This window comes from Fusarium tjaetaba (assembly GCF_013396195.1).
Source record: "Fusarium tjaetaba strain NRRL 66243 chromosome Unknown NRRL66243_c0000272, whole genome shotgun sequence".
Taxonomy (NCBI): domain Eukaryota; kingdom Fungi; phylum Ascomycota; class Sordariomycetes; order Hypocreales; family Nectriaceae; genus Fusarium; species Fusarium tjaetaba.
In genome coordinates this window covers 20,655-41,755 of record NW_023501468.1, presented here as the reverse complement: position 1 = coordinate 41,755, position 21,101 = coordinate 20,655, and the positions used below count along the sequence as shown (strand labels likewise).

The following is a 21,101-nucleotide window of genomic DNA, read 5'->3' as shown; positions in this document are numbered from 1 at the left end:
TGATTCTCTCGCATATGACCGGAATAAGTTTCTGTAGGATATGGAAGCTGATTAGTTATATCAACCAAGGTGTATGTAGCTGGGCCTTGGAGATTTCCGATCGGAAACTAGCTCCAGGGTTTCCGATTATAGGTAACCGAAGCCATCGCCGCGGGGTAACTCATGTGGGCCTCATGAGTGAGGAGCTTAAGCCGGGGAACATGTGGGCAACAGGCTCATCATGTCTTCTCAAGTTCAACGTCAATTGACAATTAACTTCACAGCATTATGAATATCCAATTGTGTGGGGAATTTATAAATTATATCAAGGAACCACGATACATGGAACCTCAAACGCCGACCGAATCGACCAGCGATAGCAAGAACTATAGAGGTGTACACCAAGCGACGCTTCCAGCAGTCGCAAACATCATGACCAGGCCGAGAATATCTAGACGCAATATCCCGAGCGCCGACTCGCAACGAAACCAGCGAAACGAACAAGAATTATAGGAACTATTGGGACAGATACCGGGGTGCGATCAAGTCATTACTCGTCTTGCTTCTTGTTCTTCTTCTTCTTGCCACCGCCGGCAGGACCGCCCAACGTTGTGCTTGTGGGCTGAGCCTGAAGGTGAACAACAAGTCGGGTCCATGACTCTTCCTTGTCCCACTCGAAACCAGCGAGGTAGGGCTTGTCGAGCTCATCGTCGGCCTAGGTATGTCAGTCAGTAAGTGTTCGTTGGGAGGAGGTCTCAGAGGTCCAAACATACCCGCTTCTTATATGCCTTGTGGATAGCGTCTAGTGCATCCTTGATTGTTACACCCTTGAGGTTTCGTGCTGTTACCTCCTTTCCTAGTGGGAAGTGAAGGTCGATTCTCTTGACGGGCGGTTTTGACAGGTGAAGCTTAAGGATGGCAGGGTCTTCTACTGTATTGGGGCTGGTGTTGATCTTCCTATGCGAATGGGTCAGTGGCTGTTTCTTGATGCATGCATGTGTAAGTCGAAATGCGGGGTTAAACTCACCATCCAGTCTTCTGAGTCTCGGGTGCGAGCTCGAGGTCAATGCCCTCGGCCTCTAAAGAAAAGGGTTAGAGAGAGTTCTAAACGGTGCCCTCGTGGCCTATCCGATGTCGGAAGGAGGAAGGGTGGTGATATCTAAGCTTACCAAGGTCATTGACGTTGTAAACGCCAGGTGCTGCTGCTGAGCTTTGTCGCCGCGTCTTCTTGTCATCCTTGGCGGGAGGTGAGCTTGAGAGGCCCTGGACGGCTGAATCGACCTTGGAGAGAGGTTCTGTCATGTTGAGTTGTTGTTATGTGTTTGATCGAGAAGATCTGATTTGATAGCTGATTCTGCTAGAAAGGAGAGTAATGTTAGTGATGATGTTGCAGCAGAAAAGAGGTATCGGAGGGAGGAATGATGGTGTATATGAGAGTGGAGAGGAAGTACGAACCTTTTGCGTGAAAAGCAGAAGATTGTAAGTGAGGTTGGGTTGGATTGCTGTTGTGCTGTGGTGAGGAGGGAGGAGAGGGGAAGGACCAGATGGAGGGGAAGTGGTTGTTACTTATTGCATTCACAAACGCACTTGCCATTCGGCGTCGTCTATGTCCGATGTTCGCATTGGGGCATGCAAATCCTCAGTCATCCAAGGCTTCACTTACTCAATCGCATGCATTACTCTACTGCACTGTACTGTACCATCCCTAGGGAGTTACTGAGCTGTCGTCAGACTGGGCGGGGTAACTGCCCACCTCACACCTCACCCGGAAGGGAAGGGAAGGACGAGACCTAGGGGGGTATGGGTATGATTGTGGTAACATAGCAGTCTGTGCCTGCGCCTGCGCCTCGCTCCGTTCCTCGAACCAAATCAATTCAATGCTGCTCTAGTCGATGTACAGTTACAAGCACCTACGGATGCATTCAAGTTATTGTGGATTCCATCATTACACAATGTTGCGTTGCGTTGTGTTTCGCTGCGCTGTGCTGTGCTCTGATAAACGCTGTTGAACAATCGCGTGACTTTGGCCTGACGGAAGGCGTGACGCCCCTGGCTCCAAGCTCAGCAGACCAGACCTGGAGCCGCAACGGGCTTAGCGCCGGCGCGATGCAAACCCACTGACGCAGGGAACCCGCTCTATGTACCGGTCTGGTACCCGCTTGAAGACCATCTTGGGTTAGCGCAGCGCACCAGAATCCGGGGAAAGCTTGTGCTGAGACCCACTGCGATCGGTCGTTGTGGGTTGTGGCGCGTGTGCAAATGGGCCTGGTCGATCGAGTGACCGAGTGGGTGAGTGGACACTGAGCAATTGACGCTCGCGGAAGGCCGCGGTAGAATCATGAGGTCAATTCAATCATCAATGTCGATACGGTGAGAGAATAGGGAAATGAAAGGTGAAGGAAGATACAGAAGCAGATCTCGAGAGGGGTACATACCAACAAGATTGGCACTTTGATTCGATTCAGCCATGGATGCCATCCATTCATTCCCTTGTCCCCTTGTCATGAGCTATGACGAGGGATCGCCAGTTGCGTTTCTGCCCCTCACAGGCTCATTCATCCCGTGGCCCCCGGAGACTTCGGCTCGCGGATGCGGTGCGGTGCTGCGCTTTGTTTTGGCGCCTGTTGGCTTCAACTTACAGCTCACCTGACTATCGATATGTCCTAGACATGACTGCACTACTGCGTCTGGACATGCACCAACAGCATCCTAAGGTCGTAGCTAAGGAGTGAGAGGCACCTTTGTCGTAAAGACGACATCGATGGAGACTCTCCTGCAATCAATCATCATCTCCCGTTCCCCTCCCTCAGCAACGCCCGCGTGAAACCTTGTGGCATCAAACTGAGGGGAAGTGCTTGGTCGATTGGCTAGTTGAGTTGCTGCTAGCTCGCACCTTGATGCGCCGAGTCGATCGAGACGCCTTTGGTATCAGATGGGTGTCAATCAGTCATGATTACAGGAATCCTCTTGTCGAGATCGGCTCGAGCTAGGGTCTTGGTTATGCTACCGCTGATATCGTACCAGCGTCATGCTGTTGAGACCAGGTTGGGACTGCCGTGATGGTGCGCGATACGCCTGACTCCCCATGGGCAGAGAGCGCGTGCCAGGTTCCTTGTGACATGTCCCTTGTACCTGAATTCATGTAAATGTACCATGCTCTTTTCATGACGCTGCCGCAAGGAGACGACTCCCACATAAAGAGGGCATCTCTGCATCTCGGCCACCCCTCCACTCCTGGGGATCACTTGTCCATACAACTCCATCCAGCCTCAGTATAGAGTGCTAAATCCTTCTACTTTTCTTTATTCTTTATCTCTTTTGCTTTTGTTTCAATAGCTTCACCTTCATCATTGTCTTCATCTTTCTCCTCGTGTCTTACATGGCCATCGTCAACATCCGATAGTGGGGTCGGCAACAGGCGACATCAAGTGGAGATGTTGGGATGGATCCCGTTAATCCCTGGCTTTCCCGTCTTTCTCTCTCACTCACTCACTCAGTGCCCAGCTGGAGTTTTGGCTAGAGCGTGAATTATCAGCTCACTCAAGCGAGCATGCCACCTTTTTAACGAACTCGACCGCCGAGAGGCGAGCGCCGAAACGCAGTCTAAGAACGACGACTTGAACAGTAAAACTGGATGATTCGCATGTTACTGAACCGATTGATCACGATAACTTCTTTTCTGACTCTCTTTTCCACCTCGTCCATCCGGAATCTCTCCTCCCAAACTTGCAGTGAACGCAATACGAAGCGAGAATAAGCTCGATGCGCAATGACTTCATTCCCAGTACCAGAACAGGCTCCACGTGATGCGATCCCATGATAATCCGCCAAAGCTTCAATTCGCACGCACTCTTGGCACGGTCCAACGATAAGCAGGAAATCAATCAGTAAATCAAGCTCAGATCAGGTCGACACCGACTTTCTTTCAGCAGCGTCAGATCATTTTAACCGTGATCCCAGGAATAGACATGTCCAGCCGCATACGCAGCAAGGAATAACTGCCACGCAATCCACCATCCCGTGTATTTTGCCAGGATATAACCTACCTATGGATGGATAATCGACCTGCCGAGAATGGTATGTATCAGTGTCTGTGGACGCGAAACTGACAACGCCATGCCTCTCTCCATTTAGTTCTCGTCCTGAGGCTTATCCATTCGGTTTTTCTGTGACTCGATTCACATCATCCGCCGTCTTTCAGTTAGCATAGTCCGATTAGATATTAGTCCCTAGCCTCCATCGCCATCCCGCCAGACACCGTCTCGAGCGACAGTAATAAGCATAATCATGCGGCCAAGCTATCCGTGAAGAACCTCGCAATCGACATTCCTGCCCGTTCAAGTGAAGACATATTTCTTTGCAGCTGAACTGCCAATTTCGATCATTATTTGACGACTACGCATCTACAATGACGCCAGTTCCGTATACGAATACAGAGTTGTGGAGGATGACGGGTGGAGTTGGCTTTAGTGTTACCGTGGAGGATAAGGGAGAAATGGTTGGATAGACTTGGTTGACGAATCACAAGGTAATTAGCTGTGTAAATGTACACCGGAAACATTAACTAACAAAAAGATCAGGGATATGAAATGGATTACAAGTCGACCGAACAGTGATCTTATCGCTATCACGTTTCTAAGCCACTACAAGTCATCATGTTCGACAGCATCAAGCTGGGGTTTGTGGGAGAGCAAGATTCACCTTGAAACCGCTCAATTAGCCGTCATGTTACCACTGTCATGTACCTTATCAGACAGCAACACCACGATGCCGTTGATAGTGGATCTATGTACTACTGTTTTGAGGCTGGTCGACAGTCATCGCGAACGAATATTCAAGGCATTTCCTCAGAGCCCAACTAATGGACTCACGAGTGGAAGCATATCCTGTTAGAACGCTGAAGATCCTTCTTCGTCTCCCCAACAGAAATCATGTTCTTACGGACAGGCCGTATCTGGTCTGGCTGACTCTCGCCCAACACGGTTCGGAACTCAATTACGCAATGAAACAGAACCCCACAAACAACAACACACCGACAAAATTCAGGCGTCCAGACCATTATGTCGCCCACTCAGAAGTACAACGTCGGGAAGGATGCATTTACAGAAAGCCGCATGAGCCTGTTCTTATGTCCTCCGATCTACGGCCTGGTTGCCCAACCAAACAAGATCAACAACCTCCAAAGACATATTGATTATTGTTGGAATGCATGAAAACATTCTCATGCCCGCAATTCGAAGGAGGATAGGCGGTCGTCGGATCTGGCATTGCCAGGAGCGAGACCATTTGTCAATGTCACTTCTTCAAAGACAGACAGAATATACGAGATCCTCTAAGCCTACCATTACGTGAATCTCTCAAAGATTGAATTGTTGAACGACCATTCAATGCTTAATTACGGGTATCATTTTATCTAGAATAAAAGCTCTGTCATATACTCATGCCTTTTGGCCCTCGTAACCTCCACTCTATGTCATCTGAGAATCTTCCCTTACATGGTTTATCGGGAACCCGTTTGCAATAGCAGCCCCTTCCAGCTGCTTCAGCCACGCTGAACCATCTCCTGCTGGCACAGGTCGATGAGAAAGATTACACTCGACAAAGATTGAATCGTCCATGTACTGCCAATCCGACACTTCAATGGCGCTCTCAGAGAGGGAACCTTGAAAGGGTGAGGAGCTGAGTGCTGCGCAAGTCCACGCCATCTGCTGTAATATCTCTATCATGGTGTGGGTCCATGCCGATACTGTCAAGCGTATTGAGCCATCTTCGACTTCGACATGCAGCAGGCGTAGGCCAGGACATAAGAATGGGTTTTCGGTACCATCCCAAATCGACATGCCGGTGAATGAGTGGCCCTCGCAGCTCGACGCTGAAGCTTCTTTGACGGCGTCTTCGATACATCCCAGGAGGAGTTCGCCGCACTTAGGCCACTGCTTCACTGTATACTCAGATATCGTGGTGTAAACGCAGTCATTTGCGGTGCCAGTAATGGCCGGCAAGGAGCCCATTTTAACGAGTTGAGGATCTCCGATACCTTGAAGGGGCCCAAAGAGTTGACACTCAAATTTGAATTGGATGGCATGGAATCCATCGCTAGGTGGTCGATAAGGGGGTTTCATGAGGATGTGCCAAAGAGCTGATTCCATGAGATGCATCTGCACATAGTGGGGTGAGATCAAGACCTCGCGTATCCTTGAGATAAGATGTCTTGCAGACCTTCCTGTCGTGATGTAGGTATGGAGAGAAGCAGCAATCTCATTCGGTGTGCCCCTGGGTGAACGGGCTGGGTATTCTCTGTCCCAGTAACTGCATAAGAGTTGGAGAGCAACTGGCAGTTCAATGCCCCGTGCCGCCTCAGACCAAGTCCCAGGACGTCGTGATATACCCGGACCAAGTTTATCGAGTAGGCATCGTGGTGCTTCAGGTCCATTGAGGATCAATATAAGTTGACAAACAGGTCCATCGAACAATTTCTTGATTTGCTCAGTCGAGTCCGGATTCGAGTCACAATAAAAGGCCCACAGTTCATCCCATAGCATCAACGTGAACTCAGACAATAGTCGATCCAATATCCTATCAATGTTGACGCGAAACTTTTGCTCGGGGAGATAATAATGGGTGAGGAGTTCGTTGTTCAACCCATCGGCAAGGGCAGTAGCGAAAGCAGCAACGAGAGCGCCAGCGATGAGTGGCGGCACCAAGACCTCGGCATTGCTGGGTGACTGAGCAGTTCTCGGGCGTCGACTTGGCAGCGGCGGCTTTATGATGCTCAAAATAGAAGCATCGACAATAAGATCGTGTTCGTGTGTGGTGGATAACACGGGGGGATGTGGTGGGGGCATTGTCTTGTTGCAGTCATGTCAATGGAATGGATTGGATGGATGTCATAGTCAAAGTCAAGGAAGCATGTTTAACTCAAATTTTACGGTTAAACCGCAGGAGTCTCATGTTGAAGATTCCATGGCAGAGGGAGTAAGGTATTCGTTCTTGGGACATGGTAGATATTTTTCTGGGCGGAGCTGAGGCAAGTTTTTGATGGTCAAGAGCGACGATGCGTTGCGTGGCATTGCGTGGCCCCATGAGTAATTGGATTAGTCGGCTCTTACGCCGCCACCCAAAAGGCCAAAGCAAAAGATCTCGAGGAAGGGAGAGACTTGTTTGGAGACGGAGAATATTTTTAAATTAATCCGTTGAGTGATAATCCTCTTACGAATATGAATCCTCCTTTAAAATGGTTGACGAAGCTCCTTTTTCTGTTCGTATTCCGTACAAAGTCTTGTCGCTTGGACTCAAAATGAGCGTCGAGGCCGCGTAATGGTTCTCTATGGGGCCATCAGATCCCCCTCATCCCCCTCAAGTGATGGGCAATTAATTTGCACAAAAATCGCGCTTTTCTTTATCTCTGATTGACTTGAAAAGGAGCCGAGTGACGAGGTCATTGTAAGAATGAATGTGGAGGAGGAAGTGGAAGTTGTTCTCTCTGCCTTTTAAACATTGTCGCTTAATGAGGCAGTGCATCAACCTTGCACGTCCACTCTAAAGCCGCCGATGGACATAGCTTGTTCAACGGTTAATGGCATGATACTAACACTATATTATAAGGAGTGTAGTGATTTCCTGTTTATTTTAAGCTTGTACATGGGCTTAACAATTACGATAGACTCATCTGACCTTGTCGAAATACAGTCCACTTTTATCCTTGCCGAAACCGCCCATAGTGCCCCTGAAGCATTTCCTTGTAGGGACATGCACACACTATCTCGATCTATGCTTCTGTTCAGTGTTTGAATCGTCAGTGTAATGAGCTTCTGGTCAAAGGTAGTGACTTTCATGTTTATGTTAAGCCTTTTTCTTAACTCATAATGTTCGTTAAGATGCGGATCAAGTGTTCAGAAGGGTTGTCACACGATCTACCAGTGCTATTTCTTACTCAAACTACAGGCTCTTCAAAGTTGCTACTTACACTACTCACTCAAGAATCCTCAGTTAGGAGTCTCCGAGAGACGCGGTCCGTGAAAAAAGTCTATAGAGAGGTTAGAGGGTGGCCTGTTCAGTGGACGGGAGACTTACACAAGGAGCGTCGGATGACCTGGCTTTGGAAACACCATTTATACAAAAGAATCAACAAAGCGACTCAACTAGCAACTGACTAAATCTGTATAGAGTAGAGGTATGTATAGGGTATCGGAGAGTCGAATGGCTCGGATACCTATAGGTCGAGATGGTAACACCTCGTCAACTACGACCAGATCACGCATCCGACGGTGATCTGATTATTTGGCTTGTGCCAGAAGATCCCTAGCAACATTCGTAATAATGATAGGCCCTGGATCAGTGATTTCTCTCATAGTAGTACAGAGATGTCTATTGGTATTATTTAATTACCACTACTAGAGTCTTCCGGGTTACCTGGCGCCGAAACGGGATCTATCTATATATCTCGACGACCTATCTAATTCGCCACGGAGAATATGTCTTATGAAAGTCCGATACTACCGCTATCCAATAAACTAGTGATCTTACTGACGTGGAAAGGCACTCTGGAGTGTTCGGCAGTTGCAGGCTGACGCGGACTGAGTCCACCATCAACTGGACTTGATTTGCGATTATTGCCTCTTTTGCAAATGGCCTTGTGACTGAGGGATTTTAGATCCTCATTGCGGCGATAGCTGTCACCGTCCGAGAAGAAGTTGTGTTGAACAACTGGTATTCGTTTCTTCCGTTCAGATATCTGGCATCGGTAAGCCTGAACAAGAACAGCACAATGACCACTAGGTAAGTCAAGTTTCAAGTGCTCCGTGGATTGTTAGTATCCTCAGCTCTCTCATGTTTATTTCGTTAGATCTGGTCTTTAACTTTTGATTTTATGGCCTACGGGTCTTTCTTTTATTGTTCAGGGTGGCAGAGATGGCCTTGAAGCGAAATCGTCTTGATGGGTGGTCCCCTGAGAGCAAGACGATTTCCCACTTATACGCGAGATATGAGTTTAACGTGAGAGAAAAGTTTGGAGTACATGACATATATGAGCATGTGCTATGTATTACTAAAGCGATTCAATAGTCTTTAGCCTTCGATTATGTCCTGTGATTTATTCACGGATATCCACATCGTAGCCATCCGTTATTTACAGACAAGCTCGAACTGACCAAGTTTAAGGGAGATGTCTAAAGAATCACTCGAGAGGATGAAAGCTTAAAAGAACGCATGTCACAATGAACATTTTGTGCTTGGTTGGTATATGCGCGGCTTCTGGATCCTTGTTTGCGACCAGCAACTGTGTTGCTCCGTTTAAAGTTGGGTTCTCGGCCGCCTTAGGGCCTCTCAGAGCAGCAGGCTTTCTGGCCAAGCTTATAGACATTTAGCAGTCCTAAACTCCTTCTGAATCATGGCCAACGGGTATTGGGAAGGTTGGGTGTGATTTTGTGAGTGAAACAGTGACAGTTGGCTCATACGGGTTTGCTATGCCTCAATACTCAAGAATGTTGTTGGTTAACACTTCTGTTGATGGCTTTCAGGACAGGCGCAAAGATAATGATGATTCACTTACTGTTTGATGGGGGTTCCAATATTCGTCAATGGTCAAGGATATCAATATGTGGGCTGGGGGTTTTTCGTTTGGGGGCTACTTCTATTGACACTGCAGTGCCAGTGTGATTCACTCACGATCAGTGCAACTTTTTCTACCTCCGAGAAAGGTATTTGAACCTCACTTCCCCTTGATAATATTTCGTTCCTGCACGAGAGCCTATATCTCGACCGTCGGTCAGTTTTCTTGCTTTTCATCCTTTTCTAGGCGCCTTTGTCAGTAACTAACTTTGGTCTAGTCTTGTGATACAACAGCTTCTGGAGCTCCGAGAAGATTTCAAGATGGCAGAGGCCATGCTTGCTCAGCAAGTTTCGGACATGTTCGCTGAGCACGCTGAACTTCGAAGAACCGACGCGGCACAAAAGAAAGAGATAGAGAACCTCGAAGCTCAACGCGACTTCTACGCCGGGGAAGCAGAAATGCTCCGAGACCTTCGGCTTCTCTACGAAGCCAAGCTCGAGCAAAAGGATTCTGAGATTTTGGGACTGCATGTCCTCCTCGACAAAGTGAGGGTCGATGCCGACATCTATAGGGACGATCTGAGCGAGTTGCGCAAGCAGCTCAAGAACCTGCAAGCCAAGTATGAGACAAGCCAGCAAGAACTTTGCGCTGGCGAGGTAAAGTTTACCCGTCGCAGTTTCCAAGTCTCCAATCTTATTTGCGCCCTGCGTCGCAAAATTTCTACCAACCGCGTCTCCCTCGTAGCTCTTCGCGCTGCGTACAAGATCATTCCAAGCTTGGAGCAGAAAGGTCGGTGCATGAGGATTCTTTCTATGGCGAGGAAACTTCCACACAGGACTGGTATTGAGAAGGAGATGAAGGAGTGTCTCACGGACGCTGGACTCTTGGTCTCGTTTAACAAGAATGGTACCATGGTGCTGACACGATCTGTGCCGGTTGTCAAAGTACCCACTGATGGTTATAAAGAGTTTGAGGAAAGCATCACAATCGTCGAGAAAGATGCTGCGATGATGGACGACAAGGCTTTCGATCAGAATGCTCAGCAGAATACCAAGAAAGATGAAGACGTTCAGATGTCTGTTTAGACGTCAACAAACTCTACTACACTACTATCATGTGCTTGATACCATGGGTCTGGGAGTATTTGGACATCAGTACAACCAGCTTCTGCTTACAATACTCAATCATTTGAGTTGAGGAATGGGAATTTTCATCACAAATGAGTCATGCTTGTTCGTTTGGAACATGATTGGGGTTCACCTGTACCAAGTTGCTACACAAAACACTGAGTCCTGGTTGGTGTTTCTTTGCTAGCTTATTGCTTAACTAGGTATACTCTCAATAAACTAGTCGCCCAAACTATACAATTCAAGAGTGAATGTGTTATGTTCAGACAATCTCGAGTTCCTCATGATCTACTCTTTTCTCACTAGTCATCGCTAGAATACATGTCGATATTAGACATGTTATGTGAGACCTTATATAAATACCCCCCATAGTGTCTTACATCTGATGTATGTAATAATGTCGAGGTGCCCTTGGAGCGTAACTCGCGCTCTGAACTTAAATAAATATGCTGTTCTTATTTCTCGTTCCAAATTTCACGACTAGTCTCTGCATTGCTTTTCAAACGGCCAAGTTGGGCAACGCAAACGTCCGCTCTATTCTATCGTTAGACAGGACTGATTTTCTTATCTACATGTTGGTGTCGGGGCATGCTAGAAACAGTATGTTATTTATTAAAACACCACATATTGCACTGTTTGACGCACATCTGCCATCCCAGTGAGCCTTGTTTACATGAATCGACTACATACAACTTCCCCCCGTCAAGTGATAGACAAACACAATATACAATATCCTCAAACAGTAGGCAGCCGTTTTTATTTCAAAAATTTCCCCTCATTCAACTATGTCATAGGTGGGAGATGTTTCTGGAGTTGTCTTAGTTATCTCTAGTCTCCTTACTTCTGCTGTTGCTATCCGACGCTTTCTCCGTTTACCCCAGCAACCCTGGATGTTCGGTCTCTAAATGCAAGCCACCGCGATTACCAAATTCTCTCTCTACAGCCATAAGCTTTTCCAAATGATTTTATTTATTTCAGAGATTTCCCTGAGCCTGTTGGCACAAATGTTTACGCTGTTCAGTAAGGCACTGCTAGGCATTGAGAGTGGATAAGAACGCGAATATCTCTCCTACCTCTCGGGTGCATACAGGTAGTAATTACGGCACCATGCATAAGTCGTTCTGAATTTGAGCTTGATTCTGCGTCTGCATGAGTATTCCAAGTAATTCGTCTGCGATTATCCGATAAGTCTATTGTGGGTGGTAAGTGCAAGGACGCAGAAGGCATCCTGCTTCCCCATTTATACTCATCTAGCATCTTGTTCTTTTTAATGTCATATCTTGGGCCAGAACTCTCACCCTCATCATTGAGATACTGCTTAAAATTCATTAATATCTTTTCAAACCAAGATGGTCGAGTCTTCATATACCACCACCCCTCAGCTCTCTCGGTTCGAGAATCTCCCCCCAGAACTGACAAACACGATTATCGACCTACTACCCCCAGACTCTCTTGCCTCTATCCGCCTCTGCTGGCCTTGTCTCGATGGAGTAATTCTGTCTCGTCAGTTCAAAACAATCCGTGTTACATTCGCTGAACGGGATATCAAGAGACTGCAGGCGGTTTCGTCGACTTATCCTTACTATGTCCAAGAACTTGTCTTTACCACAGTTCAAAGTCGTGATAATCACAGCGACAAATTCGGGCATGTCTTTACAGGCGGCAAATACCAGAAATACATCCAAGACTATCGACGCAGGTTCTTGGCTTGTTTCGATTCTCTGCCCAACCTGCACACTTTTACGTCTGAGCTGGGTCCTATCAGTGGAACTGCCGCGAAAGAACATATCGACGGGCTTGTGTATGCCATATTTCCTGCTCTATGCCGTTCTTCGTCTCGAATTACAACTCTTAGATGCCAGGACCCCTTGAACTATATGCGTTGGTTCTTGTCCAAGGTCAGGGCAACTCGGGGCCCTCCTGAAGGGATGATCAAGGCTATTCCAAGAATATGCACGAAGGGCATTTGCACCTGCTGGCAAAGCAGTCCCCAACTTTCAAGGTTGAGCTCGTGTACCGCCCCGCCTTCTAGCAGGGAGACCGATTGGATATATCCCAGGATCCCCTGGGAATGGAGGACTGCCTTGCGAGGACTCACGACCCTTGATCTGCAGAATGACACGGCTGGTGGTAGCTGGAATTGCTTTGAACAACTCGGTGACAGACTTGTTTACTTCCTCGAGGGAGCTGTCAACCTGCAAGAATTGTCAGTCAGATGGAGACGGACTGATCAAATTGGATCTGCCGGCCGTCCTCTTATTCACTCCGGTTGGCAGTTGGAGCATATTTTCCGCGGAAGATGGAAAAGTCTCCAAACCATCAAGCTCATCTTCATCCAATTCACATTCTCCGCCAACCCTTTCAAGACCTTCATTCGACGCCATTCACCAACTCTACGGCACATCATGCTTCACAACTGTCGCAGCGACCCAGAAGTTATTCGCATTATCAGGTTTGCTGCTTCGTGCCCTGATGTCCATCTTCATCGGTTCGCTGTCTTTCCGGCGCATGAGAGCCACCCAAGGGCTGAACTCCTGGATGAGTCATATCCAGATTGGGGGCAAGTAGTTGTCGAGAAACCTCGCATTGTTCCAGAGAGTGCGGTACTCGGTTTCATCAACAGCAAGGACCCTCAGCACCTCGATCCGTTTGCAGCGTGGAAACCCCTCGAATATGAGTATTGGGGAACTGTCGAGCAGAAGGCTGAGTCGACTTCAATAAAATGGCCTCAGAATAATGGGATGGCCGTGAAGTGCAAGCAGTGCAGCGACTAGTCTAGTAATAGCTTTCAGTCCATGTGACAGAGTTCATCTCGAGATCGGTTGGGGCCACTCAGAGTCACCAGTTATATGGAGCTGGAAACGAAGAGGATATATCAGTTAATTGAACTGATGTTGATAGTTTCAGTAAAGCAAAGCGACACGTTTTGATTCAAATAACATATTACGCTATTGGCGTAACTCCAGCCGCATCCAACGCCAATTTCTAATCGTTATTTCATGGCCGTTTGGCCTAGCATTTATCTAAGTTAATAGGAACGCAGTGCCTCGTGAGTATCGTGCCAGGCCATTACTGGCCCTGTGCAACTCCGGCGCTAGCAGCACTCTCTCCAACCTTGAGTTCCTCCTCGGGTACACCAACACCGACACTGGCTACACTAGCAATACTCTGTGTCGTCATGCCTCGTTCCCGCTCACCGCCTGGTCTAACGGGCAATCCCTCTCGAGGGCCTGCTATGCTGGCCCCTCCAGCAGGGGTAACGCTCACGCTGGCACTGGTGCTTGCGCTTCCACTTCTGGGGCGGCCTGCATCACTGGCTCTTCGTTGGCGGACCTGTCTCTCTAATTCTCTAATCTTTCGCTTGAGAGCATCGTTCTCTTTCTTGGCAGTCTCAAGTTCGTTTCTGTAATATGCTGTCTCTTCGTAACGCATGGTGGCAGGCATTAACCCGGGGCTTAACTGCTCGCTCACACTTCCAGGGGTTGCACCAACTGAGCTCGGTGGGATCGACGTAGGTGGGGGAATTCTCTGATGCTGAAAATAGTTGGACGGATCCAGGCTGCTGTGCTGCGGTCCGGGAGAATTTGTCAGGCTCCTTCGAGAGGCGGTACTATCCTGCCGTGAGAGAGGAGTAGCCTGGGATGGACGGGGGGCATGGATTCGTGCTTCGTAGGACGATGACAACTGTTGATTTCCAAAGCTCTGCGATGTGGTCGATGATGTTCGGTGATGTCGAGCCGTGGGAATTGAGAAACCTGCGCCCGAGAGGAGAGACTGCTCGGGTACATCGTGAGTTGAGTTGCCGGCAGAGGTAGAGGAGGTGTTGGAAACGACGGAGGCGTTCTGGGCAGCTCGGAGGAGTGAAAGCTCACGGGTCAAACGGTTGACCTAAAGATATTAGATAAAGCTACCAAATCGAGGTTGACATCTTGTACTCACCACGGCCTCTTGCTCTTTTTCAAGCTGGAGGTGAAGCTCGGCGGCGGTCAACGGACGAGGATGTCTTATCGGTCCAGGTCCCGGACCAACACCAGGCTCAGCTACAACATTTGGCGGAGCATTATAAGTCGGTTGCGAAGCATTTAACACTGGTGATGGAAGAGAAGGCGAATGCGACGGGTTCACCGTATTCTGGTTGGAAGGGAGGATGTTGAGAGATGGCGAAGCTGGGGCTGGCGGAGTAGCCATCTGTGTCGAAGACTGGCGCCGAGAGGCGGCAAGAGTATGTGGAGAGGGGGGGACTGAGTTTAAATCCGGCATGCCGGTCATGAGGTCCGTATTTTTTATGGAAAGTTGATCGTTTTCTAAGTAAACCTAGTGGAAAGGTAAAAGTAACGCGTAGTTGAATGTTTGAGGTGAAGCTCTGGCGCGTTGTGCATGACTGCCACCATCACTGACGGGGGCGAGCGGGGTCCAGCGGGCCGGTCACTAGCATGGACCCATTTGCACCGGTGTGGTGGACGCTAAAACACTGAATGCCCCCTAGAAGTACGGAGTAAGTCCCTGAAAGATTCCGACTGGCTGCGATGGCGGGATCTTGAAACTGTCCATCCATGGTATAAAGAGTGTTTGGTGAATGGATGTTGTCTACCCTGGAGCAAATAGTAACACCTTCATTTCAGGCTCCGTCGCTTAGGCTTCTTGTAAACTCATGGTAGCAGTTAGCTTGGCTACTGAACCAGTTTCGTTGGATCAAACAATTACTCATCGTGTTGTTGATGAGTTAGGGAAACACCATTTTCAAACCGCCCTTCAGTGAGGTTAGCAGCGTTGTTGCTATAACTTAAGCTTGAAGCTTGAAGTAGCGAGCTTCTATGGGCAATTGAACCATGAGTTGATTACCGGAATGAAATGAACAATTAAAGAATGTCCAGACTGATAGATGATTATAACCTCCCAGTGATTCTTATCAATATTTGTCACCATTAACCAACATCACAGTAAGCATGATAAACTCCAGAAACTCCCAACACAAGAAGGTGGGGGAGCTTCAAATCACCAACAAGCTCTGACAGCTTCACACCTACTAAGAACAACTTATCAGCAGCTTCTCACTGTTCCTGAATCAAAACCACAAAAGGCCCGTATATCGACCCTCTCTTTCTGTATATCATTGGCTCGCATCGTTACTCCATCAAAAAAACACCATCTCGATCTCCCTCCTGCCCATGATGTAATCCCCCTATGACGGCATAGAATCCCACCTTCGACGTCAACTTGCAATCATTGCTTTCCACTTCTCGTACTTAACCTCTCGCCCTTCCTCATCTGAGACCATTCCACATTCAAACAAACTCTTCAACAGCAACTCAATCCCGAGCCTCTTCACATACCAAAAATCACAGCGATCATGCCTGAGGGACGTCAATCACCAGCTCCTGAGCAGCAGAGCGGCCGCCAGCAGCAAGATCCTCCTGCCTCTGGTCACGGAATCAACAAGACTGATAACAAGGACCCCAAGAGCCAGCTCGAGGCAAGAAAACCTCCAATTTCAGTTTCGAACATGATGCTAACTATCTGCAGAACCTCTCATCGAACCCCAAAGGTATCACCGACGATATTGTGGATGAGAAATTCTCCAAGACCGAGAAAAAATAGTCAGTTATGCCAAAAGAAAAGTCCCGATGAGGCAGTCTTAACACGGAACAGAACAAATGATACCACGATGGTTATGAATTGATGGACAAGGGAATGCATAGAACTAATAAACCACGACTGAAATAGTCACTTCATTTGCAACACTGCCCGCATCTCAACTGTGACTTGTCTGTAGATATATTTCATTTTTAACTCTCGTACAAATGAGCTTGCAACAACATATTTCATTATATGCCAAGAGATAGTCCTTTTCACATGCTAAGATTCTCTAACTGTAGGCTTTTATCTTATTTGCAGGACCTATAATCACGATTGAATGTGTTGGCAGAATTCATCTCAAATTTATTGATTGTGACATGCGTAAAAGTCGTAACAATTCGTTAACTAAGGCTACAACAAGCCGTTACATCAATGTTTCATCAGAGCTCAAGAAATACCGGTACCCCATTGCTTCCTCATTACTTCACGTCTCCCCAATTTCGATAGCTTAGTGCTTCTCACCGCCCTCAGGAGCGCTCACATTGGGAACGTTGTCGGCAGAGGCGGCAGGAACTGATGTTCCAAGACTGCCCTGACCAGCCTCGGGAGCGGCGGTACCGGAGGTCTTCTCCTTGCCAAAGACCTTCTCGAGACCAGCAGCCTTGTAGGCGCTTCCACCGTGCTCCTCCTTCTTGAGATCAGCAAGGCGACGAGCCTCGGCGTGCACCTCTTGAACTTGTCGGCTGCCCTCGGTGTAGAACTCGGCGATCTTCTTGCCGGTGGGTGTGTTGGAGGCCTTCTCAAAGTAAGAGCTGAGGCCGAGCCAGAGGCTGTTGGCGCGCTGGGTGATACCGTAGCTCTCATCGGTGGCCTTGGCTCGGTCGGTGGCGTGGTACTTCTGGTCGAGACCCTGGAGGGTAGAGAAGAAGCGGTTGGAGACGTTGTGAGCGGCATCGAGGTCGAGGGCACGCTGGATGGCGGCGTCGCCTACGACATAACCGTGGGCAAGGTACTCAGCCAGGATGCGGGCGCGGGGCTTCTCCTCTTGGGTGATCTCATCGGAGTCGCGGTCGGCGTTCTTGGTGGCTTGGTGGACATCGTCTTCGCCATCAGCGCCAGCGCTGGTGACCTCAAGGTGGTTAGGACCGAGTTGGGTGTTGTTGAGGAGAAGAGCAGTCTTCTTGGCAGTCTCCTTCTCGAAGATAACCTCAGCGGACTTGGTCTCGCCTTCTTGGGTGACCTTGAGATCAGCGATCTTACCACTGGAGGACGTTAGCTGTGAAGCACGAAAAGTGAAGGCGAGCAAGAGCTTACCAGAAGCTGAAGAAGTCCTTGATCTCGCTGTCGCTAGTGGACGAAGCGATGTTCTTGACGTTGATAGTAGAGTTGGCAGACATGATGAATGTGTGGTTGTGCGTGCTTGTGGTTTGGTGTGGTTAATGAGGGGTATCAAGCTTGTTGTGTTGAAGGTTGAAGGTAGCAAAGGGCAAGCAAGTGTTTTTAAAGAGTCAAGGCAAATAAAAAGCAGGAATGACGACACCGTGATAGATCGTGACGAGGCAACGAGGCAGTGGCAGTGTGAGCAGGAGCTTGTGTGGAGGCGGCTCCCTCTTTCTCATTCCCATTCCCATTCCCTCGAGCTCAGACGCTTAACTCACTGCGGGGCACAGAGCGACGTCATCGACGGATGCCATGTGTGATGGCATGATGTACTTGGTGAGAACTACATGACCTCACACACTAAATAGGTGATGCAACAAGTATCTTCTAGCAGCATCATGAATTGTTGAAATTGATCTCTTGGAGAGCGGGAACAGACTAGAAGCGGGCTGTCAATGGTTGCCCTTGCGTCGTCTCCTGTGGCGAGGTGATGAGACACTTCTCAGACCAAATCAAGTTGCAGAAGAATGATTTGCTTTCCGTCTTTCACATGTGAAGGACCCTTTCTTTTTCTTTTTCTTCTCTTGATCCGTGATCGTCTTTGCATGAGATCATCGAGGCTTATTCGTTCGTTACCCTCTCAACATTATGCTCATAAGCCATGCAAACAATACCACGAGATTTACTGTCTACGCGTCTTGATACGCGTCATGGAAAACTAAATATCACAAGGCGGCCTTCATTCTGAGGCGTTTACCTCTGCTCCTGCTTTTGGAACTTGTAACTGTGTCATTCGGAGACGCTTCATGTGTTGGGTTTAGCATCATTAATCTGGGCGCTAATACTTTCTCTGTACAGTAGTTCCCGTTCGGTGGGTTAGGTGCCGTGAGTTGCTAATTTAATCTCTCCCCTTGGCGTATCAAAATGCTCAAGACAACTGACGTGTGATAAGGTATGATTATATACACGGATACATAGTATTTATCGACTCATCATACTCACCTAAAGTCAACTTACACCATTGAATTGAATTGCCTTTGCCAAATCATCTGGTCTTCAACACCGCCTTTGCTAGATTTTAACGCCAACTCATCCGTCTCCATCCCATCGCATCAACCCCTGTCCATCAAGCGCTGATGGATTTTTCCAATGCGACTTCAATTTCCGTCCTCATCAATTTGCAACAATCCTCGTTTGCAAACCTCGACTTAATGGTTCGTTCACAGGGGAAAAGCTCATGCTATTATCATGCCATGACATCTATTCCACTATGGCCAGCATTGCGTCGCATCATATAGACCAACAACCTCATTATCACGCGACAACACCTCCTGTGATGCCTCGCCACTCTCTTTTAAACGCTTCCTCATATGGCAAAGTTGCTCCTTCAGCCCACTCTCCCGCTTCGTTAGACAAGCGTTGGGGGTCACACGCCAACTTGGCGATCGCTTCCATCGACAAGGGTCGTCATCATCCTTGCTCAGACGAAAAGACAGACTCGTTCCCATCTTCTCAAGTGAGCAGAACGAAGGAGCAGTCTCAAAGAACCAGGGGAAACTCGATGCTCCCGTGGCGCTCACTAAACAGCCAACGTTGCAGCCAATGTTGCAGTCATATTCGTATATCTCACTGCATTAAAGTATTGATTACGGGCTTTTCATGGCGCCCCTCTCGTATTTAAACGGGATCCTTCACGGGCTTCCAGGCGGTCAAAGCGGTTCTCGCCTCCCCCAGACCGCATTGATTGAAATTTGCAACCCTAGCCCAGTCACTATCAACTTCTAACCTTGAAAGGAGCACACTATAGGCAATTGTTTCGCGCCAAGGAAACAAACTAAAAAGAACCCATATTCCCAGTTTTGTTGGCCTCGCCCTCACTTCTCTCTGTTGGTGATTTCACCGCTCTCGTGCTCACCTTTTCACTCTTTCAAATATCGGCTGATTTCGCCTAGAGGAGGAGAGAGTAGTTTACGGATATCGTTTAAAAGTTTTTGATTTTGTAGGTTTGGAAAAGTAAAGGTAATTCAATTCTTGGAGTCTCTTTAGCAACTGAGCGCTAACAAAGAGACCAGAAACCTGCCATGCCTCTCGTTCCCAGCTCCGCACCGCTGCCCAGCAGCATGACCACCATTGCTTACTTGCGCGAGCAAGAAATCCTCAACATCGTTTACATCGGCCTGCTCGTCATCGAAGTTCTTATGGTTTTGGGCGTCATCACTATGGCTCTTGTCAAGCGAGTTAAAGTCAACCACCAACTCAAAACAATACGATTAGCAACCACTTCGGCAAAATACGCCCCCTACCACTTTGCGCATGCCGACACGGAAAAGACAATGTTATGACGATCCGAAAGATGACGAGAAAAGATACTACGAAGAACGATCACGTCAGATTGGCGCTTCACCACCACCGCGCACGATTACTACGATCATTGCATTTTATTCCTTTGTTCACCAACATCAACACAACGTTACGCACTTTTTATTCCAGCATGACAAAGAGGAGAGGAGGCTGTTCATTATCTCGCATGGTTTCAAGGCGTAATGCGTTTGTTCACTTGCAGCGGAAGATATGATTTACGACTATATATACCCAGACTTTCTAGCTAATGCCATTTACGTTTTACGTTGCCTCTTTATCGCCAAAACTGAAATATTGTGAAGCTGATGCTAGCATCATCTTCTAAACTTGGAACCTCACTAGCTGCAGTGTTGCACTCATGGATCACGAATCAATCGTCATCATGGACTCGCCTAACATTTTTGGCGACCGACCCAAAAGTCGGTGCCCTCACTGCAAGTTCTACCCCAAGCATGGCGAGAAAAAGGTATGCGAAGCCTGTGAGTTCCTCATGGGAGAAGACGAAATCAAAGCCTTTCTCGGAGGCTCAGAACGGAATTGGTGTGTGTATCATCTAAATCGACAAGGGTTTCTACCCGGCCGCGCCGCCCTCGAGGATGCTATGCGCGCTCGATTAATTCAGGAGCAACGCTGCGGACGCCTTTGTTGCGCCAGACTGAAGTTACCCATTTATGTGCATTGCGAAGAATGTCGCGAGATGTTGCTCTGCAAAGGCGTTCCCATCGCGGTTGCGAACAGAAAGATTTATGAGCTTACCCATTATGATCCTTTTCCAGATTACGATGACGACTCTTTCGCAGCAAGAGTTGCTAGAGGCGAGGCGAGTATCTACGAAGCGTATTGGAACTGGGATTGCTCGTTGGCAAAGTTTGTGCATCCCAACCGTAAGTGCTTCAAAGGAAATATCAGCCCCGAGGAGATGGTCTGATGCATGCTTATGTCCAAGCCAAGACACAGCCATTACTCATAGTTTTTTTTACGGGCTGATCCCATGGATGTTTCAGGCTCAAGTGAGTCGTGGAGTTTTGAGGTGAAAGCTCGATCATTCAACTCAGGAGTACGAATCTATCCGCCAGTATTCAGGACCATTCATACACTTCTAGAAGGTGTCATGTCCGAAGCATTTT

General features: G+C 48.1%; 7 protein-coding genes across 7 annotated transcripts; 3 read left to right on the top strand and 4 right to left on the bottom strand.

Moving 5' to 3' along the window:
• Nucleotides 1-529: 529 nt before the first annotated feature.
• FTJAE_11168 (uncharacterized protein) lies at nucleotides 530-1,281 on the bottom strand (the record flags this gene model as incomplete). The annotated part of the gene is made up of 4 exons (XM_037344083.1): nucleotides 530-694; nucleotides 753-936; nucleotides 1,007-1,058; nucleotides 1,149-1,281. 4 exons carry the CDS (start codon nucleotides 1,279-1,281, stop codon nucleotides 530-532), a joined length of 534 nt encoding a protein of 177 aa, XP_037201777.1.
• A 4,166-nt stretch (nucleotides 1,282-5,447) lies between these two features.
• On the bottom strand, nucleotides 5,448-6,824 carry FTJAE_11167 (uncharacterized protein; the record flags this gene model as incomplete). The annotated part of the gene is made up of 1 exon (XM_037344082.1): nucleotides 5,448-6,824. The coding sequence occupies one exon, from the start codon at nucleotides 6,822-6,824 to the stop codon at nucleotides 5,448-5,450; it is 1,377 nt and encodes a 458-aa protein (XP_037201776.1).
• Nucleotides 6,825-9,849: 3,025 nt separating this feature from the next.
• Nucleotides 9,850-10,614, top strand: FTJAE_11166 (uncharacterized protein; the record flags this gene model as incomplete). The annotated part of the gene is made up of 1 exon (XM_037344081.1): nucleotides 9,850-10,614. The coding sequence occupies one exon, from the start codon at nucleotides 9,850-9,852 to the stop codon at nucleotides 10,612-10,614; it is 765 nt and encodes a 254-aa protein (XP_037201775.1).
• Nucleotides 10,615-12,005: 1,391 nt separating this feature from the next.
• On the top strand, nucleotides 12,006-13,430 carry FTJAE_11165 (uncharacterized protein; the record flags this gene model as incomplete). Its single annotated transcript, XM_037344080.1, has 1 exon — nucleotides 12,006-13,430. One exon carries the CDS (start codon nucleotides 12,006-12,008, stop codon nucleotides 13,428-13,430), a length of 1,425 nt encoding a protein of 474 aa, XP_037201774.1.
• Nucleotides 13,431-13,725: 295 nt separating this feature from the next.
• On the bottom strand, nucleotides 13,726-14,844 carry FTJAE_11164 (uncharacterized protein; the record flags this gene model as incomplete). The annotated part of the gene is made up of 2 exons (XM_037344079.1): nucleotides 13,726-14,544; nucleotides 14,596-14,844. 2 exons carry the CDS (start codon nucleotides 14,842-14,844, stop codon nucleotides 13,726-13,728), a joined length of 1,068 nt encoding a protein of 355 aa, XP_037201773.1.
• A 1,897-nt stretch (nucleotides 14,845-16,741) lies between these two features.
• On the bottom strand, nucleotides 16,742-17,630 carry FTJAE_11163 (vip1; the record flags this gene model as incomplete). Its single annotated transcript, XM_037344078.1, has 2 exons — nucleotides 16,742-17,495; nucleotides 17,548-17,630. 2 exons carry the CDS (start codon nucleotides 17,628-17,630, stop codon nucleotides 16,742-16,744), a joined length of 837 nt encoding a protein of 278 aa, XP_037201772.1.
• Nucleotides 17,631-19,694: 2,064 nt separating this feature from the next.
• Nucleotides 19,695-20,902, top strand: FTJAE_11162 (uncharacterized protein; the record flags this gene model as incomplete). Its single annotated transcript, XM_037344077.1, has 2 exons — nucleotides 19,695-19,948; nucleotides 20,317-20,902. 2 exons carry the CDS (start codon nucleotides 19,695-19,697, stop codon nucleotides 20,900-20,902), a joined length of 840 nt encoding a protein of 279 aa, XP_037201771.1.
• Between the last annotated feature and the right edge of the window lie 199 nt (nucleotides 20,903-21,101).